This window comes from Nelusetta ayraudi, unplaced genomic scaffold, assembly GCF_046127955.1.
Source record: "Nelusetta ayraudi isolate G7.1 ecotype Tasmania unplaced genomic scaffold, CSIRO-AGI_Nayr_v1 ptg000136l, whole genome shotgun sequence".
NCBI lineage: Eukaryota > Metazoa > Chordata > Actinopteri > Tetraodontiformes > Monacanthidae > Nelusetta > Nelusetta ayraudi.
The window spans coordinates 6,307,578-6,335,476 of NW_027466186.1; the positions used below are offsets into that span (position 1 = coordinate 6,307,578).

The window sequence follows — 27,899 nt, forward strand, 5'->3', positions numbered from 1 at the left end:
GAGCCTTTTTTTTTTGATAAATGTTTATCCTGAAAAAGCTTCTTCTTCTTTTCAAAACATTAATTAAAAATAAACATATATTTAAGGAGATTCAGGTTATAGAATATATATATATAGTGGGCTAATTGGACCTGCACACAAATATTGACTTGTATGGAGCCAGCATCAAAGCTCAGCGGCGACCTTCAAGAAACCACATTGACATCAATCATAATTTTAGCCAGGTGAAAATGACAAACAAACAAACAAAAAAATGTTGTGGTCTACTTGTCATCCCAAAAGTAAATCACTCAAGTCATACAAAGAGCTTGACATCAACTGTCCCTCAACCAACTAGCGCCGCAGACGATTTGACATTTTTTAAGATGGAGAGAACAGCTGCATTGAAGAACAATAAAAAAAAAAAATAGAAAGAAATCAGAATGGAGTGATGGTGTGACAGCAATGCCATAATCACTTCACGCACCTTCACAGTATTCTGAAGACCTCCTCATGTGGTCAGCAGTGAGGTGATAATTGGTGCAAGTGCCAGTGCAGTTGCGTGGTGCGGGAAGTGACTGCGAGCAGTCACGCCTGCACAGTAGGGAAAAGAAAAAGATTTTTGATTACTCCAACCACTTACTTACTATTAAGACTTGAATAACTGATGCTTATTTTTTTTCACATGAATATATAAACTTGTCTAAACTATTAAAATGTACATGTATACATACAAACTAAAATTAAAGAAAATATAAATAAATAGCTTCCTAAAATCCTAAAAAAAAAAAAAAAAAAAAAAAAAGAAGAAGAAGAAGAAGAAGAAGAAGGAGGAGGAGGAGGAGGAGGAGGAGGAGGTCATCATTTCGCTTGTTGACGCACAGCAATCCAGCACTTGTGAGTCATGGCTGTAAACTTCCCTCCCTCTTTCCCTGCACTCCGCCTCATTGCAACATCAGCTGCAGCAGCAGTAAAAACTCTCCCAGACAGACACACTCAGTCGGATTCTGCCGGACTCCGTCGCAGGCCCGTCGAGAGCGCGCGTTTTATTGGCCGTCGCTGTGCGTGCGCGCCCCCTCAAAGCAGCCAGAGCAGCTCCCGCACGGCCCCGTGCAAACAAACTGATCCAGACCCGCAGCAGCAGGACGCCGCCAGGATGGACTTCTCAACGCTTCTCATCTGCGCCACCGCCATAGTGCTGGTTTCGCAGAGCTCAGCAGCCAGAGGTTAGTGCTGTTTCTCCCCCCCCCCCCCCCCCCCCCCTTCGTCCAAGTTGTTGTGGGTTTTGTTGTTGTTGATGTTATAGTTGTTGTTTGTACGCTGGCCGACGAGTAGCGCTCCATTTTGGTTCGGTGTCCCAAGTGCGCAGGAAGTTCTTCTCCACTCCTCTTCTCTGGGAACATTGGAACTTTGTTAAACCCACTAAAGACTTATTATGAAGAGAAACAAAGTCATTTTACTTATTTTTTTTTTTTCTCTCTCTCTCTCTCTCGCTCTCGCTCTCTCGCTCTCGCTCTCTCGCTCTGTCTCTCTCGCTCTCTCGCTCTCTCTCTCTCTCTCTCTCTCTCTCGGTTTCTGAAGTGTTAAACGATGCCGAACTGACTATTTGTATCGCTGAAATGTTTTAGATTTAGTTTTTCCCATCTCCGAAAACGACTCACACTGGTCATTTCCCCTCAGACTAATCACAAGCACATGCAATTAGTCACATAACGCACTTTCAGCTTCTTCTTAAACCTATTTTCCGGCCTTGCAAGAATTGTTTGGGGAAAAACACAACAGTGTATTAAGCCCTCTCTTTACAGCGTCCTAAACTTTGCTCAGCTTTGTGATGCATTGTTGTGCCTTCCATTTGTTTGGAAAAGGGCAGACGGAAGCAAGGCTGCAGTGAGGTGTGTTGCGGTTAAGCTGGAAGACTGTTCCAAATGTTTGTGGCCTCTCAAAGGGCTTACTTACGTTGCATGCATGTAACTGGAAGAAAGGTCAAGGATGGACTAATATCAATCTATTGAATAGAGACACAAAAATACAATGATTGATGAATTGCATCGGATTGGATTTTGCATATGTGGCCTTTGAGATAAACGGTCATGATTTTTGTTCTTTCTCTTTGTTTTCACACACACATTCTCCAGACGAGGGCCAGAGCGATGTCACATCTGAACTTGACAAAATCATGCAAGGTGAGCTGACTCGCGTGCTAGAGAACAAACTAGTGCCTTAACTGTCCCAAGTGGCATTTGGCCCACTCGCACGAGTTTCACGGGGCAGTGTTAGGACCAAGAGGTTTAGTCATGATGACGCAACAAGGACATATACTGCATGTATTTTAGCCCAGAGGCTTTCTCTGATCGTTTGTTCTGCTTTGTTTTTGAAAATGCCTAAGCGTTGTCATCTGGAACTGTGGAGGAAATGAAAAAAAAAAATAAACATTGCTCTTAAAACCAATTTCCTGCTTGCAAAACTTTAGGTCACTTAAACAAAAAAAACAACCACCAATAACTATAAAAATGAATTTTGAACTTTGATGGACCATTTTCTAATCGAAAATTTGTGCCTTTCAGAGAGACACCCAGATTCATTCTTTATGCAGAGAGAGTTGGACTTGTCAGAACTCCTAGATCCTGCTGGTATGTTTTGTAGTTTAGTTGTGACTTTCTCGAACATTAATGTGAATTCCCATCTGGTAATTTGCCAGTTTGGCTGCTAATATAATATAATGAGACATGCAACCATGGTTTTTGCAGAGTCCGCCATAAAGCAGAGGGAGGTTGTCCCAAACTTCCCAAATGGCTTTGTCCCTCGTGGTAAGCGTCAGTGCCACTCTGCTTATTTGTTGCTGTTTGTCTTTGAAGCTTCAGCCCGGATCATGTAAACAAAGTGCAGATGGAACGCACGCTGAGACCCTCTTCCTGTTCCCTCCAGATCCACCTGGTTTCGGAGTCCGCTCCTTTGGCGGTGCTCCAATCAGAAGCTACGAGGTGCAGTTCCCTCTTGCCCGGCCATCTTCGGGAAAACTGCAGGCCATTTGTCTCCATTCAGAACGCCGTCCCCGCTACCCACAATCCTACTTTCCTCGATCTGGTTTTGGCCAGCTGAAACGACGTGGCAGCGCCGTTAATAGGGCAGAGACCTGGTTCACGACATGTTGCCAGAATAACGAGACGTGGCCGATGGAATTGACACTGTGTTGTGTTACAAAAGCTGTAAGTCTCTCCCGCCTCCCTGATATAAAATGTGGACGTAGGGATGCAAATTATAGGTTAATTAATTAATCGTTGGTTGATTAACCTTATCGATCGAGTCACGATTAATTGATGAGCAGCAATTTTTCCTGAGAACCTAAATTTCACAATCAAAAAATGTCTAAGGAACACATTATTTAACCTTTAAATAATGTTGAGGTTCCAATGTGACCCATGTTTACATTAGAGAACGGAAAAAAACACCCTAAATATTTATCCTCTAACTTTAAGTTGACTTCTAATTGGTCACATTTCAACTTTTTCTTAAAAAAAAATGTTGTTAAATAACTTGTTCTAGGTATACAGGTATACACCACGTCATTTAACAATAAAAACACTGTAAAAAAAAAAAAAAGTTGAATTAATTTAATTTAATCTATTAAATTCTTAATCAACAATTAATAATCGATTAATTGTGAACATACCTAGATGGATGCAATATTTTCTATGTACAGACCCCTGGGTTTTCCCACTGTGTTCCTTTTCGCTCTTGTAAAATATTTTTTCTTCTTATCTGTCTCCTTGACTTTCTGTGTCGGCAGCGAAAGACGATGATACATTTATGTTATTCTGCAGAGTGGAGATAAAACTGGTTCCCACACCAATCTGTTTGCTCAGTGCTGATAAATTAGGAGGTTTTGAGAGATAATGCATGTTTGCAGCAAAAATATTTAAAATACGGTTCCATGGGCTCAGCATTACTGTGTGTTTGGCTACTGGTAGGGTTCATTGAGCCCTCAGGAATGAAAAGGACACAAAACATTATTCACATTTCAGAGATGATAATGCTCGCATTGTTGAACAAAGTTGAAGGGCCTTGGGTGTTTCGAGCCGGCGTGAAAAATGACATCACCGCGCAGCCCCTATACACATCGTCTGACTTCTAATTTAAGGACGTCGTACCAGTCTGTATCTGTGTGATGTTGTTTTCCTGCGTCTCTCCGCAGTGGGATCTGTCTGTAAAACTCTTCTGCGAGGAGGAGTTTTCCGTCAAGGACCGTCACTATGACTGTTGCAAGCTGAAAGGGTCAAACAGAATTGAGTGCTTCAACAACAACGCTCCGAACCCAAACTACGATCCTACAGAGGCGCTGCCGGTGCCACCACTTGAACTCAGCGACAATTCAAACTTTGACCACAACGTTTGCCAGCGCTTATATGATGGGTATTTAACAATTTCACTGGTATTGACATCATTGCAATGTTTAAGGTACTATATTTTAGGTATGAAGTCAAAAGGCTTAAATTGCTCACCAAAGTTGTTATTGTCACGACTGCTTATTTTGTACAAAGCACTTGCACATGTTTTTCTCTTTTTTTCCAGGAGGTTTAACAAGCCCTAAGCAAAATAAAATGGAGCAAAGTGATGGTTGAATTATAGTTATTGTGGGACCTCACACATCTATGCCAAATATTTTACAGAGACGCAGCAGCGACTCTGACGAGTGTGAGAGGATACAGAAGAAAGAAGGTGAAGGAGCCATCATCGTCCCTCAGAGTTGACATCAACTTTCCGCCCGCACGCCCTCGCCCCGACACCATCGACTCACTGTGTAGAAACCAGAAGCTTCGCCCGCTCTACGCTGTCAAGTGCCTGTCAGGTGTCGAATATCAGTGGCTGGCTCTCCAGGCAAAGACTGTCAATCGCTTAGAAAAGGGATTCAAACAATGCTGCAAATCCAACCGAAACGTGTTGGATTGTGCTGATAATAAGGTGAAGAGTGAAACACCCAAAGTATGACGTGAACGCATTAGAGTGCTTATAATCGCATCTGACCTCTTTCCTTCTGTGTTTTAGTGGCGCCAAGAACTGGACAGGTACTGCCGGGGTGACAGTGTAGACTTCCAGTGTTGCTCACCAGGAGACGGAGCCGTTGATCGATACACGTGTTTCCAGAACATTGCTCCCAGCCCACATTATAACACAACTTCCCCAAATGAGGAGCTGTCACTCGAAAAAGTCTGCGACCTTCACAAAGTCATGAAGAAGAAGTAAGGCAGTTCTTCAACCATCACTCCAACTGATTCCTCTATCAGGATGCCTTAAAAATCTCATTATTTTGACAAATCTGCATATAGTCATAAACAGGATTTTTTTTTTTAATACACAATTGGTGTGCTTTTGTAACTGGCTTGTTCTGTTTTTGTTAGACTCCCTGCTGGTTTTGCACTCAAGACCTTCGTGAACCAATGCTGCCCCCTATCGGGACAAGAAAGAAGCAACTGTTTTGACCAAAGAGTGAGTGACATTTCAAAATTGAATTGTATTCGTCGGTGTTCAAATGTAAAATGTGAATTTAATTATATTGCTGCTATTCTGATTATTTTAACCATGTTTCTGTCTGTGAAATAGCTTCAGGAAACTGCAAAGGACCTGTGTCTGAAGAAGAAAGTTTCCCCTCCGGCCGTTCGCCGCTGTTGCCGTACGGCTTCTCAAGATGCGTCCGAGTGCGTTTCCAATATTCTCATGGAGGCCATCACAAAGGCCGCCAATTCCACAGGCCAGAAGAAGAGGAAAAGATGCCCTCTCTCCTAATGTGTTGTGTACTACTGTTCTTAGCTGTTGTGGCAGCAAAAGTGACTTCCTCTTACTTCATACGGCCTATTACTTTGGCATGAACACCACTTTTAAGTCTGCACTATCACTGAAACTGTGTACCAACTTTGTTTCCACCTGGACGCAGTGTTGCATATCTTCAAAAGATCACAGGTTTATTTAGAGAAGACACATACACTTTTGCGCATACAGTTAAATTCTTGGTTTGTGAAACAATCTATTTCCCTAATCACTGTATCACTACTTGGATGTTGGATTTGTGTTTCAAATCATATCTGCAAGATCTCTAATAAAAAATCTTTTACTTTACCCTTTCCTGCTTTTGCTTGGAATGCAAACGTGTATTTTTGCTACAGAAAACCTGGTGGAATATAGGGACTGACGTGTGTTTTTAAATCACACATTCAACAATGAGTAACATACTACAATTATCCATAAGAGTGAGCATTGGTTACATATCAGCCTTTGACACAGATCATTCAGGGCTATGGAATGTTTTTCTGACATTTGTGCAAACTTGACCAAATATTCTGCAGTCTTATCATGATATGCTATCAGAACAATTATTCCAGAGAGTTACAGACAAATGGGAGTTGTAGAAATTCCCTCCTCTCCCAAAAAATGTTGACTGCATGGTCCACATTTTCGAACATGAGTTTTTGCATTCTTTTTCTCCTTTTTGTGCCATACTACAATAGAACAGTCATCCCAGTGAATTTCAGGCAAATCTGATTTTTTTTTTTTTTTGTTATGCAAGTACGTGTGTTCCAAAAACAAAATAAAAACCAAATCAATTACAAAATAAAACATCATCCTATTCACAACATGTTTCTTCTTCTTTACTTATTGTAAGTCACTAGATATATTTAATGGTTTCTGCAGACATTTTGCTGGAGTTTAGGAAATGCCACAGATCTTCCTGCAAAGATAAGGACAGAGAGAAAGTGGAGAAAATTACTTTGATGTTGAAAACCTAATTGTGCAATCCTCAGCCCTGTATTGGTACACTACATTTACGTTCAGTATTTCTTTCCAATCCAGAACTTACTATTATATTTTGGTATCCACTATATGGGCTTAGGTTTGCGTACATGTACACAAGGTATAATCACAAACTGCTCTATCTGACCATTTCACCCTGACTATGAAAACAAGTGTTATATTAATATAAAGGTTTTTTATAAATACCGTGCTTCCTCATTGGTTGTGTCTGCAAAATCACAAATAGCTTTGTCCCGATCCAAAATCTGCTGCTTCAAGGCTTGGATAGCCGCCGTAGCTTTCTCTTCGGCCGCTTTTTGATTTTCTAAGAAAGTGGAAGAGGAATGTCAAGGTGTTAACAGAGTCCGACTGAGCAAAAATTCAGTTGGTGGATTTGAAATACCTCTTTCTTAGACAGTAGGATTCACGTTCGCCATTCAGTAAACCATTTAGTCAAAATGCGTAGTGTATTTTCGTAAGCGTTACAACCTCGTTTCCCCAAACCTGTAAGACTCGTAGACTGGTAAAGCTGGTAGACTGTAAACTGGTTAAGCCGCAGGCAAACAGAGAACCGGATGACACAAGTGTGACCGCAACATCCCCACAACCAAACACTAGGTGGCGCACAAAAACTGTCCTACCCTGAAGTGACTTGATGGCTTCTTCATTGCTGCTCTTGTTCTTCGCAATGGTTTCCTAGTCAGAGCAAAGGTGGGTTAGGAAAATCATAAATGCTTAATGTTTAAACATTATTTAACATTTAAACAATATTTTTCGTGTCAAATTATTCGTGACATTATAGATTATTGTTCACATATTAAACTGTTTGAACAACTGTATATCACAGACACTGTGCGAACAACAACGGCCTATTCGAGCCTTGCCTTCTCATCCGCGCAGGTTTTCAGATTTGCCTCAGAATCCGACTTCGATTGTTCTAACTGTGCCTTCTGCGCCTTCAGCTCGTCCAACTTGTTCTGCGCCGTCTCCACCAGCACCTTCTGCTCGTTGGACTTGCGCTTCCTGTCGGCGATGTCGCTCTCTTTCTTCTGGGAGTCGAGAATGCTCTCCGATATGCCGTTCCTGAGGGCGCGTATTCTCATCTCCTGTCGGAACGCCTGCACGGCCAGAACCGCCATCACGGTGGCGCCCAGGCCGAGCAGGACGAGCACGATTTTCATGGTTGTTCCGAGGCGAGGACGAGTCTAGCTGAAACTCTGGCTCATCCCCGGATCAGAGCACCTGTTTTCCGCACGCCTTCCTGGAGTGACTATCCCCGTCAGCCGCTTTACCTGCTCGACAGGATGGGGTGTGACGACTCACCTGTCGTCTTTCTCCTGTAATTCTGGCTATGTCCAATGGGTGGCCGGCACTGGAGGTGGGCGGATAGATCCAAAATATCAACGGTATCAATGCCAAGTTGGTTAGTGACGGAAGCTTTTCAGTGTGCCAGAGAGTAATTCAGGTAATAAAAGTAGGCCTAGTCATCTTGGGCTTTCAAACGTTCAAAGTGCAACCTGTCATGTTGCTGAAGCCAACTGAAAATATGTACATTATGCTAAAACCTTGATATGACACTTTTTATTCAATTTAAAAGTTTATTTAAAATAGGAGAATCCTTTGTTCACTCTGCAACGGGGAACTGTACAGATGTTTATTTTTGTATTGTGGTTTCAGGCATTTTTGTTTGAATTTTGTTTGATTTAGTTTTAATTTTCTCTCAAATGTTATTTTTTTGCTCTCTGTTTATTGAAGGAAATAATGCACCCAGACGTGTTGCTTTTTTCTATTGTTTCTATGTCAGTACAATGGTGTCAGAATTCTGTTCTTGGTTTTAACAAAATAATCAAAAGGAAAAACCCCATAAACACATGAAGGTCAGATTTTTGATTATGCATAAAAGGTATTGCACACTGACACACCCTGATGAACAGCTGGCCTGCAACAGGTGCATGCCTGCAACAGGTATGCACCTGTTGCAGGCCAGCTGTTCATTATTCAATCTGACAGGTCAAGGAGGCTTCACTGTTCGCTCTCATTATCGTGAAATAAAGTAGCCAGGGCACATGATCAATTGGAGGCATAGTGACAGGACCACCACTGTCACACCTTGAATAAACACACACACATATATATATATATATAACTTTATTTTTTATTATTGTTGCTCAGTTATTTGGAACAGGCTGTTCCAACAGGAACAGCCTGTCCGCCTCCCTTCAGGATAAGGGCGTGTTCGCGCGTTGACAAGCGCGTGTGACAACTGAGGTGGGCGCGTGGTGCAGGACTCGAGACACCTGCGCGGTCAGATCCGAGAGCGCGCGCGCACACAGGTGACTTGATTGGCTTCCGTTCGCACGGCGCAATCAGGGCGACGCAGCGCGACAGCTCCGATCGTCCGTCCGCCCGAGACCGAAAGGAGCCATGAAGCTGCCGCAGCTGTTCATACCCGCCACCATGCTCGCGTCCGTGGCACTGATGGCCGTCATCAGGTACCGGGACGCCGAGCGGGTGAAGGAGAACAAGCTGTTCTCCTTCGAGGAAATCAAGCTGCGGGTGGCCAGTGACGTTCTCCGGGAGTATATTAACGATATACACGAGCTGGAGGACTCGCTGGAGAAGGTGAACAGCGAGTTGCAGCGGATGGAGGACGAGATGAACCCATACCGGGAGGAATCGGAGAAGGCCAAAGAGAAACTGGTCGCCTGCCAAAGGGAAAAGGTGGGAAGATCTTTAAAAAATAAAATAAAATAAAATACAAAATTCAACGATCATACAACGATACAACGATCATATTCAAACAAAATACAAAATTTAACGGAAGCAAGGGGTTAAAGGAAGAGGGAGGATTGTAATCGAAACCATGAGATTAATACTATTGTTTAAAAAAGGGAAGTGCTTTTATTAGTTGTTTCAAAATGTTTCTTCCACTCTTTACAACCTGATAAAATACTGCTATACATTCCTTAACTGGCCTGGTTGAAGGCTTTTTACTGTTTAGAAGGTAGAAGCCTTGTTTGAAAAGATGTTCATGCCTACATGCATGCCAGCAAAACACACTTGACCTGTTTTACCTGGCATGACAGTTGAAGTCACTCGGTGACGTGACTCAGTTGCCTCAGGTTACCCACACTAAAGGCCAAAAAGGAGCCTTTGTGAACCTAAACTAATCAAATGTCCTTCTAAAACTGATGCTGTCGACAGCAGTCATGACAGAAGAGCTAGTGAGAGAGAGCTACATTTCCAGAAGTCTTTTTCCGGGCCCGTTTGTGTTGCTAAAATTGTCTCTCTCTTTTTTGCAGAATACGGCAGCTGAAGAGCTGGCACAGAAGGAGGGCGAACAAAATAACCTCAAGGGTAAGGAAAAAGATGGTGACCGTCTGTTCGTAAGGTTCTGTTGAACCTCTTATTTTCCTCACAAATATTTTCATTTGCACTCTCATCCCTGCAGCTCAGGGTGAGGCAAACACAGGCAAGTGGAAAACGGAAGAGGACAATCTGAAAAAACAGTTGGAGGAGAGGAGTCCATTATGCCGCTTCCGGAAACCAAACACTCCAGCAGCAAAGTAGGGGTTATACAATACTGATTTTACAACGTTTACTGCAGTTCCTTGAGCGTCCACAGCAACACACCTGTGCATTAACTTAATTTTGCATTGTTGAATTCTGTTGTAGCACGCTGTGCGGCGAAGAAGCAGCCCCTGAGAAACCTAAGGAGGAACAGCCTAATGCCGAGGCCCCGAAACAGCAAGAGCCTCAACAAGAGAAGCCTAACGAGGAGCCCCCCAAACAGCAAGAGCCTCAACAAGAGAAGCCTAACGAGGAGCCCCCCAAACAGGAAGAGCCTCAACAAGAGAAGCCTAAAGAGGAGCCCCCCAAACAGCAAGAGCCTCAACAAGAGAAGCCTAAAGAGGAGCCCCCGAAACAAGAAGCACCAAAACAATAAGATTTACTGTCACTGAAAAGTGCCACCAAAGGCACCATGGGGCCATGAGGAGATGAGGTACTGCAGCCCACCGTGCATGGAGCAACGCCTCATGTATCTCAAGATGATTGGAAAACTCAAAAAGAGAAACTCAATCATGTAACCCAGAGACACTGTAAGGCGCTTGAAGGAGCACTTAAAAGTTTTATTGCAGATGGGGTGTGTGTGTGTGTGTGTGTGTGTGTGTGTGTGTGTGTGTGTGTGTGTGTGTGTGTGTGTGTGTGTGTGTGTGTGTGTGTGTGTGTGTGTGTGTGTGTGTGTGTGTGTGTGTGTGTGTGTGTGGGGGGGGGGGGGGGTGGCTTGATATTTCTGTGTAAGCAGTCGTCGAAACAATACTTCCATTTTGTCACGGGTCATTGGTTTTTGTGACACTTTGTTTTGTTAACAGCTTCGTTACAAATTCTGCATTATTTTCAAATAAATTCACAGCCCATATTCAAAACTCTGAGTCCCAGTTTTGTCTTCAGTGTGAAAACAGTGCAAGATATAATCACATAGGTATTACATTTTCAAAAGTAATTAAAAAATGGTAAAAACCTTTGCACAAATCACAAGGAAAAATATTGAATTTTTTATGATTCATCGGTATTTGTAACACCACCTTTCACCACACTGATTTTAAAAAGGTGTAGATTTGTTAATCTAAAAGTTGTGTTGTATTGCCTTGTCTTCTATCTCTTATCTTCGTGCAATGCATTCTGTAGGCAAGTCGACCTGGAATGCAGACTGGCAAGTTCATATCTGCACGTAAGCAATGGCGGCTGTTTCCTGGAAGCTTCGCTATGATTTCAGAATATTCAAGAGTTCATAGTGCTGTCAGATGTCAAAGCAGCTTTACAAATTGAAAACATTGATTAGTTACAGTCGGTTACAGTGGTGGTGTACGAAATGATGTGTGTGGCATTTCACTGTGGCTTTTTTTTTTTATTTGTTCTTTTGCTATAGTTCCAACCACCATGTGGGCATATGTGAACTTTGGATCCACTGTGGTAACAAGACCATAAAGCCACTGAATTTGTAGAGTAAACATCTGATCTTTTCAGACAGTCGCAGGGCTGTCCTGCAGCCTGCTTTAATTTGTCTTTAACTAATTCTGGTGCCAGACAATAGGCAAACAAAATGTGGTTTTGTTCTTCAATTAAATAAATTATACATTTCAAATCCACAAAATAGGATAAGAAGGGTTGTGTCTCATCTTGTACTTTTAAGTTGTGTTTGTGGAGGCAGTAAACTAATGTGTTTGTATTAATCTTCTTGAGATAAAATCCACAACTTACTCACTGAGGTATTATGTTTTATAAGTTGCAGGAGCACAGCAGAATTGGCCTCATTGCACTGAGCTGTCACACAAAAATTATGACATTGCATTGTCTATGTTTCTCACGTTGCAAAAGAAGAAGTTGCTTTGTTGTGAACAGTCACTATGCAAAACTCGGTCTCCCCGCTTTGGCATTACTGAGATGTCAAAGATAATAATTCACACTCTCTTTTTTCGGCACAATTAACATGCCACGATAAAACTAGTGAGAATCTCATCATTCATTTTCAGATTTATTTGAAAGAGTGTAATTCCGTAGAACAAGTATCTGGTTATCAAAAGCCATTCAACCATTTTCATTATAATGTCCTTTTTTGCGTCTACTTTTACCCCGTCCTCTCTCACTCATGCCTCACACTGCCCTCCATCTGTCAGAGATTAAAATACTCCCCCCAGGCTCACAATTAGACAATCAGAGGGCTATCATTCCGCCCCAGTAGGCCCACAAGGTCACAGTCGTACCAGGAGAGGGGACAGGGACAGCAGAGGGAGAACAACTCAGTCGGACAAATGTCATAAACTAGGCTTGCTGTTCATTAAATGTTGCTTGCCATCTCATATGATGAGTGTGCAGCGCTACAGTTGTCTTATATAATGCACCTTGTCTGTTACAGACAAGGATCCGTATTTCTTTTTAAAAAGAAATACGGGGGTTGGGGTTCACTCATTCATTCATTCGTTCATTCATTCATTATTCATCAGAGGTGTCATGCATTCATGTGATCATGTCGTTATAGTTGCAGTCAGCTGATGTATACAGAATTTTTTTCCTCCCTTTTTGAGTGGCAGAATGATTGTAACGCTTCTCGTCTGTCAGTCTGTCAAATTTGTTCAAAACACACATTATTCTCATAAAACGTTAATAAATTGAATTTGGCACATTGTGGAGCCCTTAACTTTCCAATTTCATCAGTGATGTGAAGAAAACATGTGGGGGGAGTCCCACACCTCTCCACACAGATGGATCCATAGTACCTTTCCCAGCCACTGGAACACATAGAGGGCATCCTGACATCCAGAGGTCACCTCTGGATGTCATATAGTATAGCGACAAAGTATGACAGCGTACAACATCACATTCAACCTACTAACATCAGATTTTCTAAAATATTTATGGCTGGAGATGTTTGGCCTATTCAGAAAAAAGGAAATTGTCATAAAAAATAAATGCCAGTACCAACAAAACCATTTGTTTTTTGCCAAAGAAAGCAGTGATGTAAAAAGGTGTACGCATGGATCAGTCATCAAGTCCTGTGAGAATCATGTTTAACTTGCCTAACGTAGTTCTTCTAGTAATTCAAGTAACTTTGTGAGCTTCTAAATACCATTCTTAAATAATGTGTTTCGTATATAGCTGTTAAACAACTGCAGTGCTTAGAAAACATGCTATATAGGGATGTACAAAGTTTAAAAACAAAATTAATGGAGACAACACATGAGGAAAATTACTGAAATACACTTCTTTAAAAAAAAAAAACTATAACAAATACATCTATTCACTTAGTTGGTGTCTGCCGCCTGTTCACACTTGTCCTCGCTACAGGCAATGACTAAAAGTTATTTGACATTGCCACTGTGGTTGCGTGTGTTGCTGATTGGTAGCTCACAAAAGGATGAACATCAACTTTATTGATCTGACTAAACTAGGGAGGAAGGGCTGCAGGCCAGCCCTGTGTGATCAATACACCCCTAATTACAATGGTCCACCAGTGTGTACGCGAGTTTGTGCGGGCCAATGTGTGTTTGTTACAAAAAGAGAGAGTGTGTATGGTGGCCCCCCCAAACTCCGAGTGATGTATATATAAATGCGCCTCCGCGGAAGATTTGCTCACACCTCCGGGTCAACGCTGGCCCTCTGCTAGAACCTCGTCGCCAGGGTCTCCCCCAACAGGACGCCTCTAATCTCAGTGTGTAAGTACATCATATTTATTGTCCATTTCTGCACATCAGCGAGTGAAGCTGTAAAACTTGTCTGTCAGACGCTGTGGCCTCTTTTGTTTTCGGCTCCCGCCTGTTTGACTTCAGTCCTGTTTTTCCTGAAGCAGACGGAGTCACTTGCAGTAAACTGGTATTAAATGCCAGCATGAGCTCTAGCCTTTTCTGTGAGGCCTTGCTCTGCCAAACAAGTCATTGGGGTGTTCTCCAGTACGATCATGACAGAAAGGAAATTGCTCGCTGTGCTTTATCTCTACACCCAGTCAAATAAAACATGAGCAGCAGCCTGCTTTATTCAACCTCTTTCTGTTTTCTCCCTTTTAGGTGTGTTTTTTTTTAAATTCCGTGGATCTGCGGAGGAACTGACCAGCCACATTCTGTGTGATATGTTTGATATTCGGTTGTTCTTGTGCTTAATACTGTCAACTAAATATCAGACATATTCCTACAGAGTCTGGCACTGACCTTCTCTCCACTGCGTCATAACGACCTCTGAAATTCCACAGTCAGGTAAATGGTTTTGTACCTTAATAGTTCCTGAAATGCTGTGAGTTTTTGTATCCATTGGAGCAGATTGGCTCAGTTTTGTTGTGCAATAAAGCAAAACCTTACTCCCTGTTCCTGTTAGAGGAAATGGCTGTGTAATCAGGAATTATGTTGTGATTCGATACCGACTTCAAGCTTCAATATTTACTCTTCAATTGTGTCCTTTAAACAGGAGCACACACACCCAAATACTTATGGCAAATACCTTTCTTGCGTTAATTGATGGGTGTATATCATGCATCCTGGTTTGTGTCACACGCCTCTTGACACTCCCTCAACTGTCAGAACTGAAGAACTTTTCTTCCTTTCCTTTTTTTTCTTTTCTACTTTGCCAGTGTCCTTAATGATGCCGGATATAAATAAAAACCTGATGGTGCAGCAGAATTGTCTTTTGTGCTTCATTACTGATTTTGCATTTGCTGCTTCACACACTACTGCATCCTGAAGAGGGCTAAATTCTATTTATGAACATTAATTAACTGATTTTGAACCAAGAGAACATGTTTTTTTGGTCTGTTGGTTTAGCTGTTGAAACAACCAATCTCTCAGGCAATGCTTTTTTCAAAGGCCATTGCATTATACAATATTTCACTTCAACAAGTTCCATTGTAATGAGCATCAACCCTGAAGCCTGTTTTCTTTAAGAATGCTTTCTAACCACACAGTAGTTTGACAACTATGCCCTCTCGGGTGCATAGAGTGCTTGCCTTGGGCATCCCACTAATCTGAGAATAAACTGGAAACACAGGTCAGGATGTCGAAAAGCTGACATTTGAGTTTCAACCTGTTGGTCCTGTTTGAGTACATTCTGAGCTGCACATATTTCTGCAGCAGAGAAAGCCAGGTAGCACTCATATGTCATTAACGGTCCAAAGATAATCTCTCTCTCTCTCTCTCTCTCTCTCTCTCTCTCTCTCTCTCTCTCTCTCTCTCTCTCTCTCTCTCTCCTCTCTGACTCTCACACTCACTCTCTCTCACTGTGTGTGTGTGTTTGTTTGTGTTTGTGTGTGTGTGTGTGTGTGTGTGTTATCAGAACGCTCAGGGTGTCTTGTTCAAACATCTCTCTCTGCACAAAGAGAAACCATTAAATTGTCCCTTTACAACACCTAAATGACCGGACCTTAAGTTTAGCCCCTCCTCCTGTCCAGACCTCGTCTCCTAGGCGATGACGCAGAGATAAGTCTGAGGGCCCCCCCCCCCCACCCCCCTCCTCCTTTTTCCTTTTTTGTAAAATGCAATGAATCATGTAAAACCACATTTGCAATTGTGCAATTTGCCTGATGATTCAGGAGTAAAGACATGACATGAAATTGAATTAAGTAACTGATGTGCATCATTGACTCTCATTATTAGTCAGCTTTGGAATAAAGACAATTACAAGTAACGTTCTGTGGATCTCTTTTTAAATATGATGTGATGGAAAGGACATTAAGTAAGGACATTTATACAAGTACATGAAAATGATATTTCCTGCATCTCTCTGTTTATATTTACAATGAAATACTCATAGGAAAAAAGTGAAGATTCCAAAATACCTTATTTACGCAGCTCCAAAGCTGGACAAAAAATTCAGCCCAATCCCTTTACTGTTTGTCCTTTAAAAACAATAATATTTATACACTGAACCACCAATGCAGATAAACAACAAGCGCTTTGACATGTATTGCTCTTATACTTACTTACTTGATTCAACACTTCCATGATGTTACTTCCACAAATTCAACTCTCTAACATTCTAATCTGTCAAAGTACGTATTAATTTAGTTATATATTAATATTTAGCATGGGGTCACGGATTCACACACTTATAAGACACAAAGGCCAGTGGCAGTGTCATGTGCCACCAGTGAGATCAAGTGATAGGCTCAAACTGCAGGCTGCGTGTCAACTGTTATCTGAAAGAGTGCACACTGTATACACAGAACGATTTCTAAGGGGCCTGATAGTGAGGGAGATGATTCAGATAACAATGCTTGTGGCTGTGTTTGTGTGTGCGCAAGAATATATAATAAATTAGCTGTGTGAGTGTGTACTTTTCACTGCGGTGGAAGCAAACATAAGACCACGGCAAAGCGGTAGAAATAAGCGCAGTGATAAAGACCCACCGCTCTGATATAAATATCTGAGAGTGCAGGGGTAGAGTGCATCAGTTCAAGAGTGCCACCGAGGAGGAGACACAGAGAGAAACAAGGAGCAGAAGAACAACGAGAGGTTGGATGAGAGGAAGAGGAGCAGGGAGAGAGGACCTGGAGGAAATAACAGCGAGAAAACCACAGCAAATAACTTAGCGGAATCAGGTGTGGCTGCAACATTGATTCTGTCGTTGGATTTTTTTTTTGTTGGTTTGATTGTTTCAGCAATGGCAAACACAGCACATGGAGTGCTTTTGGCATCACTGTTGCTCCTGAGTTCCAGCGTACCGTGTTTCTCTGTGTATAACAGCGGCGAGTGCTTCTTCAATACCAAAGGTATGCTACATGGATGTAGATCCACACATTTGGACATTATAGGTTCCAATGTCATTTTCCACTTAACTGTGTGGGAGGACCATGGTAGAAAATAGCTAAGTAATGTAACAATATTTCTGGGCTGTACTTTTCATCATCACTATATAAATCGGCTGGAAAAAGCCTGTCTAAAAGTTAATTATTTATAAAGCATGCTTAAAAATAACTAACAGTATTTTACATGTACGTTATAAAAATGATGTTAGAATTTGAAATCAAATATTTTATATACTTTAGCTTTTTGATTTCTTTAAAAGTAACATCTACGTATAGTCTGTATTTTTAACATTTGTTCATTCAAGTTTGTTTTCAAAGCTGGAATCACATTCATAAGGAATATTCTACATGTCCAGGGAGCTGTGAACACATGGGACAGATGTATGGGATAGGAGAAACCTGGATGACCTCAGACTGTTACCAGTGTGTCTGCATGGAACCATTTGGTGTGGGATGCTGCGATCAGTGAGTTTGTTCCCAACACACATTCACGTATAAATGCAATATTATTATGTTTGATGTTATCTATGTGCTGAACAATGATCTTTCTTCCAGCGAGTCTAAACCTGTCGACTATCCTGACTGGTGTGAAATCATCCGCAAACCTGACTCCTGTACAAGTGTGGCAGTGATGAGGGTCAATCACAAACTGCCCTGCTTGTGGGGACGGGGACGTCTCAGACCAGCTGCAGGGCAACCTTGGAAATCAGACAATGATCCTATGTTTTGAGTTGAGCAATAGGCCAAAAGACAAAGCAATATGGCGACTTACAACTTTTTCTTTTCTAAATGATAAATACACAAAAGTGTGGTATTATTTATCAGAACCAATGTTATAAAACAGTCCTTGTTTTATGTTTGTTTTTGTTTTTTTCAAAGGAAGACAGCTGCAAATTTTTATATCAATACAGTTTTGGTTGTGTCGCATTTCTGTAAATCAAATTTTTATCAAATGTTTTAATGTAAAAAATATAGAATTGTTGGTGACGTGTGCTGTTGATATCAACTGTTTATGTCTGTTAATGTTATGTTACTTCAAGGCAATTAAAAAATGCACGTGTGGTAATTTGTGGGGCGAAGGACAGTGACTTTTATTTTGAAAAAGGGTATGTCGCAGGATTATTACGTCATACAATTGGCGCGTTGTAAATGCCCAGTTTGACGATAGCCTGGGCCTGACTCAGGATGGTAAATAGTTATGGTTATGGGTATCGATTTAAATAAAGACATTGTTTAGTCCGATTTGCGAATTCTCGAAAATAATCCAAAAGCAGCCGAACAGCGAGATGTGGATTCTGACCCCGCTGCAGCCTGGAGGTAACTTCCTGTCGGAGCTTGAGATAGATAGTTTTACTGCTAGTTCAACACTGTAAAACAGAGTCCATCACGCCAAGATAGTGCGTCGCTGCACATATGATCTGTTTGCGTAAAATAAAAATAAAAACCCGAATATTTTAATAAACAGTTAAATGCGCAATTAGACGTAACTTTATTATACATAATATGTACGTACGTGTTAGCGATTCATGTATTGTGTGCAATTTTCATATTTAATGATATCACCCCCCCCCCCACACACACACACACACACACACACACACACACACACACACACACACACACACACACACACACACACACACACTACCACCAAAACAACTACAACAAAAACCAAGTGTTAACAACTTTAGTTGTCATTTCATTTAAATCTCGGCACTTTAAATTCTTTTTGGTCTTCTTGTTGGGAAGAATGGGGCCGTGGCCATGACTCTAAAACATTCTTAAGCATTTCAATCATACTATCACACAAACAATTAGGAACTGTTTGGCAGATAAATTGATAGGTCTAATATTAAGTTACCGCTAATTTGCAAAAAAAAAAAACATCAAAAGTAATTGAGAGACGTCATAATACCGATGCAGTCTGATATTGATACATACAGATACCATGATGAACTTTGAACCCAACTACAACTCTCTGGAGTTGGGTTGTATGTTTCTTGAACAGTTGCCATGTACGACATTGTGGAGAGCACAAGAATAAATATGGGCTTTTGTGCTTTCCTGGATGCAGTGCAGGATTTGAATGAGCAACACTGCCCAGCCCACTCCCTGTTATGTGGACACAGGCAGCAGAAACACTGCTTCTTTCTTTCTTTCTTTCTCTCACTGGTTTTAAATGGACCTCGCTAGACACTAATAACATTGTATGTGTATATTCTTGTCCCGTTACTCTTTTTGTCACAGGTGAAACCCACTACCTCCTATCTAGCAAAGAATATGTAGTGGGACGTAAAAACTGTGATATCCTTCTAGCTAATGACCAGTCCATCAGTAGGGCTCACGCTCGGCTCACAGCTACAGACCAGGTGAGAGGAAAAGGGGTACTGAATACATTGTGTTGTGACCTGGGCTGACGTTGCAGTGCCACTTATGTACACACGGTAGTGCTGTTATACCATATAAGAACACCTACAACTCTGTTTAGTAACACAATAAATTGAATTTATGAGTTCTTGAAAGCTTTTGATTTTAAACAGTATTTATTGCAGCATGTCAAAACAATCACTGATTATAGTTTTGTACATTATTCATCGAATTGAATTGATTAATCTAGCTTACTTCGTCTTGCAAGTTTGCAGATCATGTTTTTTTCCCCTTATCTGATGATTGATGATGATTGATGATGGGTTGTTTTTTTTTTGTATGTATTTTTGTACTCGGTCTTGTACTTATTTCTGAAACGCTGATGTATACAACTGGTGGAATTTTCCCTGAGATGAATAGTTACAGCAGTAGGTCTGATTTACAGACAGAGAATTTAATGAGTTGTCCCCATGGAATGCACTTGCAGACTCTAACCCTGAAAGACAGCTCAAAGTACGGGACGTTCATCAACAGCCAGCAAGTGGCAGAGAACGCAGATGTGAGCCTGACGGCAGGAGACAACATCACTTTTGGAGTCTACAACAGCAAATTCAAGTATGTCATTAGAAATAAAATTCTGTTGAATATCTCAGAATTGTAATAGAATTGTTTGTTATTGTCATGGCTGTCTGCCATTGTTCTTGTCAAGTTTGCCTTTATTAATAGACTTCACACAAAAATCTAAACTTGCAACGCTGCCTGGTCGCAGGGTGGACCATGTGAAGCCCGTGGTGTGTTCCTCATGTCTGGACAATGACGACAAGGCGTCCCTGTCTCAGGCCATGGCTGTGTTGGGTGGAAAGCTGGTTAACACCTGGTCTCAGGACTGCACCCACCTTGTCATGACCTCTGCTAAAGTCACTATAAAGGTCAGCAGCACTAGGCTTTTGTCTCCTTGTTGTCTTGTGAAACGTCTGTGTCCCTGAATTGGCGCTCACTCATTTCTTTTTCTAGACAATTTGTGCCCTGCTCTGCTGTCGCCCCATCGTGAAGCCAGAGTTCTTCTCAGAGTTCAGCAGAGCCACTCAGCAGAAATCTCTCCCTCCTAAAGCAGAGAGGTACAGGGTCAAGTTGAGGATGGAGTCAACATCACACTTTGTATACTATCCAAGTATGTCAATCTCCCCCCCTTAGTTTTATCCCAGAGATGGATGAACCCAGTTTGAATCAAGAGGACGTCAACCTTGGAGAAATTCCAGCTCGCAGACACATTTTCAGTGGGAAGACCTTCACGTTCCTCAATGCCAAACAGGTACTCAGACGTCTGTCTTTTTTCATTAAGTAACGCCTTTGTGATGTTTTTTTTAAAAATGATTTTTATGGAACTTGCATCCCCTGAGTGTTATGTGTGTTTCCTGAACATCAGTTGCTTGGTAGTCACTAAATATTTGCATTGTCACCAGCCACTGAAATACCCACTGATAAGTACTAGAAATGTATTTTTGTAATTATTTCATAAAAGTCACCTAAAACTTTACTGATTTTGGTGCTGTCAAGCCAACACATATTTACCTATTTTAACTGTCTCCAAGAAGTCACTCAATCAGCATTCCCCTAAAAAATAATGACAATGTTCTTACATTAAGGATTGACTTCTGAAACAGCCAACTAATCTTGCTGTGATTTCTAAGTTCTGATTGACTGCAAACAGAGCTTGCGTAAGTGCTCTTGTTTTTCCTGAGCATTTATGGGATATCCGATGGAACATACCTTCGGAGAAATACTTGAATTATTTATCAGTCTGCGATTCCGCCGGCACTCGAGAGAAACACGGACCTGCCATCTTCGGTTGCATAATTGCGGCTCGTGCACGTTGTTTTGCAGCAGAAGCGCTTGAGTGCAGCCGTGAGCTTCGGAGGCGGCAGGAGTCAGCTGCTGGAGGAGGGCTCTCTGCCCCGGGAGCTGCTGGAGTCCCCGCACAACTGTGTGATTGATGTAACGGCAGGTAGCTCCCAAGCTCTGCTGCCTTCCTCCACCACAGAGTGGGCGAAGTCTGTGAAGAACATCCTTCAGAGGTCCGCACAAACATCCTGCTTTTCTTCAGACGTGCACCACAGATGGCATTTTAAATATTAACTCACCAATCTGAAGGCTTTCAGAATATTTTAAACTCTCTGTAATTTCTTCTCACCCTGTTTTTTCCCCCCGAATCCAACACACACACACAGGAAAGGCCTTAGAGTCATCCCGGAGTCTGAAATTGGTCTGGCTGCGATATACGCGTCGTGTGATCAATACTGCAATCCCTCCAATCAAACGGCTTACTCGGGTGATTCACCTTGCTGACTTATTTTCCTTTGTCTTTGTTTTTGCCAATATTGTTTTAATATTGTGTTTTTCTCTCGTCTGCATGCGGTCCAGCTCCCAAAGTGAATCCCAGAATACCAAGCGCTTCGCTGTCACAGAGTCTGGCGGTGGAAGAGACCGTGTTACCTGCAGCGTCACAGAACATCACAGCCTATGTGGTCAACACAGAGCCGTCACAACGGTACCGGCCAACACACACAGTCTGGTGTTGTTTGCTTGCATGGTGAAAGTTACGCATTAAGTTTTGTCGCATTCAGGGTGGTGGTTTGATGCGGTAAATTGTGCTTTTTTTTTCCCCTCCAGGATTCAACAAAGCACAGTCACAGGTGTGGCCTCGGTTTGCGAAACGCCGGAAAAGAAGCCGAACCCGAACCCGAACACGAGCACCGGTCAGCACCGTGCACGTGCACACGCGGCTCAGAAGACGGACGCTCGGGTCGTCGTCGAGAACACGATGAGATTGTCGTGCAGTGATGTGCAGAACACAGACTCGCAGAGAAAGAAGGCCGAGCCCAAGCCATCAGGTGATTACATTATGTCCTCAACATCCGCCTTTGTCTCCAGCTCCCGAAGAATGTATTTTTCAGTGGGATCAATCACCGTGGCTTCCTATGTGATTGTGCTGCAGATTGTGCTGTGAATTTATTGTCTTTTCTTTCATTCTCATTGACTATTGACATTGCAGTTTCTCACTGAAGGCACCAAAACTTCGTATGAACACACATGGAATTATGTAGGAAACAATAAAAGTATTGAACGTGTTGTTCTTTGCTGCATAATTACATGCTCCTATATTTGATGTCTTCAGTATCTGTCTGCATTGTAGAAAGTTGTATTATTTGTAAAATTGCATGAGAAGGTGTGTCCAAACTTTTGACTGGTAGTGTACATTATAGACTTATTGCCTCTACTGAAAAAAAAAAGAATTATTTGTAAATTTAAAAAAGTACTTTTATGTTTATATATTTTATATTTATAGTATCTTTTCAATTCCAATTCAGTCCATGTCCTTGCAGTTTCAGCAGCTGCTGTTGGTCCAAAGACCTTCCGCAGGCCGTCTCCTCAGAAAGCAAAGAGCTCAGCACAGACGTCCCCCCAGAAACAATCCACCTTGACCAGCTTCTTTCAGCCTGCCAACAAGAAAAGGTAAACTCACTGCTCACTGGGTTTGGTTGTCAAATTATGCGCGCTAATCTTATGAAGAGATATGTCAAGTTTTAATGCAAGAGCAAATCAATTTTCAAATCATCGTAAAATACAGGAAGCACTGCTTATCTTGCACAATGTCTCAGTGACTGTAAAATAATAATTAAAAATCATTATATGTTTTTCTAGTTTCAATCTTGTCCCTCTTGGCCTCCAATTTGATTGATGTTGGCAGATGTGTGCTTTTTTTTTGTTTGTTTTTGTTTTATCATTAATTGCGTGTGCTCTTCTGTGTTTTTCTATGTTGTTTTATTTCCTCTGTTTCTACAGTGTCCTTGAGTGTTTTGAAAGGCGCTTTTAAATAAAATGTACTATTATTATTATTATTATTATGAATTAGATCTAATGTCGTACAGCAAGCAATGAAATGACCCAAGTTTCAAGTTAGAGGGTTTTACTGAGCAGTGTGTGAGTTTGTTGTCACTGCTGTTCACACCTCTGTGTCAAATCTTCTCCCGCAGGCCTTTGGAGGACGACTCGTCGGCCGTCGCCTCAGAGTCCAAACGACCCGTCCTGGAATCTTCTGGCGGCATGCGGGCCCCGGACACCTCCGTCACGTCGAGAGGAGCGCAGCGACTTCCTGTGGTCACGTCGGCGGCGTCGCAGGAGTCGGCAGCAGATCTGTTTGTCCGAGAGTCGGCGCCTCGGCCAGGTGCCTCCTCCAAGAAGGCTCAGGAGGAGCCCCGCAGCAGGAAGAGAAAGGAGATGGACGAAGAGATAGACATAGATGAACTGGAGTCCCTGATGTCCGAGGACTTCTTTGATGAGGCGCCCGCAGAGAAAGGTCAACCTGCGCAGGCGGCGGCGACGGCGTTCAGTCTAACGGAGAAGAAGCAAGCGCCGCTGTTTGTGGGCGAGTCGTCCTCGAGCAAAAAGCAGCGCGTTCACCTCGAAGAACCCGGAAGCGGCGCGACGAACAGCAGCCGGGAGAACAAGCAGCCTTTGGTCTCCATCAAGACGGAGCCAGTACGTTCTCCAGAGAGCCGAGCGCTTCAGCTGGAGTCCAGCAAACCCCTCAGGGTGGAAACTGCAAACTCAAGTCTAAACATCTTGCCTTTCGAAGACAATGACGACGGCTCTCTGATTGAGGTGAAACATAGTTTCCAGCTTGTCTTCCTATTTATGGCAACATTTTTAAAAACCATATATTTATATATATATATATGTATATATATATATATATATATATATATATATATATATACATATACATATTATTATATATATTATATTATTTAATATATATATTATAAAAATATTATATTATTTATTTTTTACTGTATTTTTGTGTCTTTGCCTTATCTAGGATGAAGAGAATGCAGACATTTGTCTGCCTGAGCAGGAGAGCAAGACTGCACTGAGACCTCTTTCTGTCAAGCAGGAGGTCAAAGTAAGAATGATTCTTTTGAAATTTACTTGTAAAGGGTTGAATATCCTTCTAGGTTAGCAGATTTTTTTATATGTATATATTTTTGTACATATAGAGATATATCTTATATTCATATTTATATAGTTATATTGTTCATATTCCTTAGAGATTCACAACTAATTACTAAGTCGAAATCTCATCGTTGCCTTCTTTCATTCGCAACCTTTGTCTTATTTACACTGCGATCATCATCAACTTTCCTCAAGGCAAAATGTTCCCTGCCTAATTTCCTCCACTGTAGGAACAGAAGGTTGACGATGACCTTCCGAAGAACCTGCTGTTGGTGGAGTTTCGAAGTCTCTCTGTGGCTGCGCAGTCCAAGGGCAAACCGCAGAGGCCGCAGGAGATCAGCTTTGCCAAGAACTTCAAGTGTTTCCGCAAGGTGTGTGGAAGAACCGGCGTGCATCGCAGATCAATACTGAAGGAAATAATACAAATTTGAACATGAGCACAAGAGTGTGCAATTAAAATTGAATTTGCATCAAATAAATGGGTAGCGTGGCTTTTGATGTCGCAGTGATTGAATTTATACATTATTTCAATTTAAATTTCATGAATAGAGCAAATCTTGTGTGGTGGACTTTAAAAGGCGCAGATGTAGAGACCCAAATTTGAAGACGGGACTTCAGACCTTTTGTACATGTCTTGTTATGATCAACCTTAAACATACAAACAACGCAAATCAAATGTTTCATCAATGTTTCCTCATCTTCACGTACAGCTGCACTACTTTATTCATTTTGAATTTCCTGCTGCAGAGAAATGTTCCAGGTGGGAAAGGCTCACCCGACATTATCGGAGGCTCCGATCTGCTGGTTCACAACCGGGGCAAGAATTCTGACCTGGACGAATGGCTGAAAGACGCAGCTGAGGTACGAAGGCCGCCCGCTCCCTCTTATCTGTCCTGGGTGTGTGTTTAGCCTCTCGCTCTCCAACTCAACCCTGTCTTCCCTTCAGGAGGAGCGTCAGCACAGGCAGGAAGAGAGCATTGGAGACAATCTCTTTAGGTAAGAAACTGCATTATGTTCTGTGTAACAGCTGTTGTGAACGCTTCCTCAGTGCTTCTTTCGAAGTAAAGGACCAGTATGTGGAGTCTTGTGTGATTGTTTGGCACACAGTCATGTGCTCTGCACTCTAAATATAATAAGATAGATAGATAGAAGATTTTATTTTCTTAGAACTATTAATTATATTAATTAGCCAGCTTTATCAGCTGAGACAAGTTCATGTGAGCTGCAGGTTGTTTGGCTGTAGAAATGCTTTGATGTCAATGCAACATGTGTGAAAGGAATAACCTGTTACAAGAGCTACGACAACACTATTTACTAAGAATTGCATACATGTGGAATTTCCACTGCAGTTTGAGCCAATCACAGGGTATTAATTCTTTCGTCAGAGCGGTTGCCAGGGCGACAGAGGTGATGTAAGATGGCGCAGTCGCCGGTGCTGCTGTCGTGTTTTCTTTGACTAAGCAGAAAGGAGACAGTCTGAGATTGATTTTGTGTGTGTGTGTGTGTGTGTGAGAGAGTGAGAGGCCTGAGCTGTTTGATCACTGAGTCATGCTCAGTCAGTCATGCGTGGCCAGGGAACAGAGCCTGCCGCTGAGAAAACAGGCGGCTATTTTTTCTTCCTTTTTTTTGTTCTCCCTCGGTCACTCTAACCTAAATTTCCAGACGTGGTTTATTGGATAGCCTGTTTGCTCAGAGCTGTTCAAACAGTTACCTGTCTTTTACTGCACTTAATTTGCCAGGTTTTTTCGTTGCGTGTTCAAAAAGGCTCTTTGGACATTGAGGAATGATCCATGAGGAATGTTAAAAGCCCACCTTGACATCAATTGACCTCAGAAATAAAATTGTGTGTGTGTGTGTGTGTGTGTGTGTGTGTGTGTGTGTGTGTGTGTGTGTGTGTGTGTGTGTGTGTGTGTGTGTGTGTGTGTGTGTGTGTGTGTGTGTGTGTGTGCGCGCGCAGGTACAACCCCAGCAAACTGAGCAAGAGAAGATGAACAATGGACCCTAACCCATCCTACAGAAGGATTTTGTTTTAGTGAATGTATGTACAACTTTGCACATTTTTGTATTATGATAAATTTGCCGACACCTTCGTCCTCATTTCTCACTGGCTAAAAATGTTTGTACCCAGAAAAAACGAGCCAGCTAGACCAGTTAGATAACATTGGCTGTATTATGTACTACCATTCTTACTCTTCTGTCCAAAAATAACCAACTGCTGACAGAAAACGATGCAATAAAACAGACACAATTTTTTTTTTTCCTGTTTTTTATTTTGAGTTATAAAAAAAATGCATGATACAAAACATTAAAAACTGTTTCAGGTTGTACAAGAGAGCTTTGAAAGTCTACATGCCTAAAACAGCCATTCCTTCTTTATAGGAGTAAGACCAAATGTTTTCCCTGGTTTCAAGCTGAAAAATAAAAACCCTTAAATTGAATTCAAGTTGGCATTTTGTCACGAGTCCATCCTGCAGGCACTTTTACACATCTGAGACTTGTTCCCATGAAATGTCTTGCCAAAACTGCTGTTTTCTACATGCAGATTTTTGAAACCCCACCTGTGCTCAAGGCGAGTTCCACACATGAGCTGGGAATTTCCCAGTGATGTAGCTTCTTTTTGTTGTTTTTTTATAGGATGAGTACAATGAGAAGTTCCTAAAGGAAGACAAGCGCTTGCCTTCGGACAGTTGCGGTGGCGTATTTCAATTATGTGTACAACACAGTTTCTACATGTGCAGCTGCTCTATTACTGTCACTGACCTATAAAGCAAGCAGGGGGCCCCTGTATATGACAGCAAAAGACAGTTGCGTCCAGTGTATTTTCATTTTCAAGTCAGCAGTCGTGTGTCCTTTTAACGGAATGGCTTAGAACTCTTCCATTGTCCGTCCCTCACAGCACTTTTGTCTTCTGCTCACAGCAGCTGCTACTAGGCAATGTTTCATGCCCACATGCATATATTTGATATTTTAAACCAAATCAAGCCAGTAAAAATAGAATGAAGGAATAAATGAGCTGAAATTCAATATTGAACACAAGTCACAACATTTTTGCAAGTTATTATCAAAATGTGTAGCACAATGTGTTTTACTACTATGTTAGCAGGAAAAAAACAACAACAACCAGTTAGTAGTACATTTCACTGCCTACTGCATCAAGTAGAATATGAAAAATGTAAAGAAAATGTAGACACTTGCAGTGTGAAATATATTAAACATAAGGAAATGAAAAGATAAAATCAGGTTAATTTGTAGTAACTGTGGTGGACTTGGTAATTAGTGTTTATTAGTTCAGGAGGAGGATAACACATATAAGACATAACAACTGAGCAGATATCCCCAAGGAGGAGTTGGGTTTGTGTTTGCACGGATATCTGACGTGTAAAAATCTACTGAAAATGAAGACATGATTAACTAAAAATAAAAAAAACATTTTTTGTTTTTTTCCCCCCAAGTATACGTGTGCTTTTCT

The 27,899-nt window shown here is 41.7% G+C and overlaps 5 protein-coding genes across 6 annotated transcripts; 4 read left to right on the forward strand and 1 right to left on the reverse strand.

Moving 5' to 3' along the window:
• The first annotated feature begins 868 nt into the window (after positions 1-868).
• Positions 869-6,588, forward strand: LOC142879284 (extracellular matrix protein 1-like). Its single transcript, XM_076012431.1, has 10 exons — positions 869-1,205; positions 2,115-2,162; positions 2,544-2,609; positions 2,727-2,786; positions 2,905-3,185; positions 4,172-4,389; positions 4,647-4,938; positions 5,023-5,216; positions 5,376-5,463; positions 5,578-6,588. The coding sequence occupies exons 1-10, from the start codon at positions 884-886 to the stop codon at positions 5,758-5,760; spliced, it is 1,752 nt and encodes a 583-aa protein (XP_075868546.1). The 5' UTR covers positions 869-883; the 3' UTR covers positions 5,761-6,588.
• On the reverse strand, positions 5,911-8,154 carry LOC142879292 (uncharacterized). The gene is made up of 4 exons (XM_076012444.1): positions 7,647-8,154; positions 7,404-7,458; positions 6,970-7,087; positions 5,911-6,700 (listed from the first exon to the last, which is right to left on the reverse strand). The coding sequence occupies exons 1-4, from the start codon at positions 7,941-7,943 to the stop codon at positions 6,679-6,681; spliced, it is 492 nt and encodes a 163-aa protein (XP_075868559.1). The 5' UTR covers positions 7,944-8,154; the 3' UTR covers positions 5,911-6,678.
• An 823-nt stretch (positions 8,155-8,977) lies between these two features.
• LOC142879290 (uncharacterized) lies at positions 8,978-11,192 on the forward strand. The gene is made up of 4 exons (XM_076012442.1): positions 8,978-9,483; positions 10,065-10,119; positions 10,214-10,328; positions 10,438-11,192. The coding sequence occupies exons 1-4, from the start codon at positions 9,187-9,189 to the stop codon at positions 10,706-10,708; spliced, it is 738 nt and encodes a 245-aa protein (XP_075868557.1). The 5' UTR covers positions 8,978-9,186; the 3' UTR covers positions 10,709-11,192.
• Positions 11,193-16,588: 5,396 nt separating this feature from the next.
• Positions 16,589-18,083, forward strand: LOC142879294 (prostate-associated microseminoprotein-like). Its single transcript, XM_076012446.1, has 4 exons — positions 16,589-16,843; positions 16,904-17,014; positions 17,407-17,515; positions 17,606-18,083. Exons 2-4 carry the CDS (start codon positions 16,906-16,908, stop codon positions 17,778-17,780), a joined length of 393 nt encoding a protein of 130 aa, XP_075868561.1. The 5' UTR covers positions 16,589-16,843; positions 16,904-16,905; the 3' UTR covers positions 17,781-18,083.
• A 120-nt stretch (positions 18,084-18,203) lies between these two features.
• nbn (nibrin) lies at positions 18,204-27,877 on the forward strand. 2 transcript variants are annotated; one of them, XM_076012425.1, is made up of 18 exons: positions 18,204-18,367; positions 19,298-19,419; positions 19,905-20,032; positions 20,187-20,346; positions 20,432-20,535; positions 20,612-20,729; positions 21,302-21,492; positions 21,646-21,746; positions 21,839-21,965; positions 22,088-22,308; positions 22,801-22,930; positions 23,452-24,079; positions 24,297-24,380; positions 24,661-24,801; positions 25,178-25,291; positions 25,377-25,426; positions 26,388-26,468; positions 27,065-27,877. In XM_076012425.1, the coding sequence occupies exons 1-17, from the start codon at positions 18,337-18,339 to the stop codon at positions 26,419-26,421; spliced, it is 2,484 nt and encodes an 827-aa protein (XP_075868540.1). In that variant the 5' UTR covers positions 18,204-18,336; the 3' UTR covers positions 26,422-26,468; positions 27,065-27,877. The 2 variants fall into 2 exon arrangements, with proteins under 2 accessions (XP_075868540.1, XP_075868539.1); XM_076012424.1 differs by lacking the exon at positions 27,065-27,877 and having other exon boundaries at positions 26,388-26,868.
• Positions 27,878-27,899: the final 22 nt, after the last annotated feature.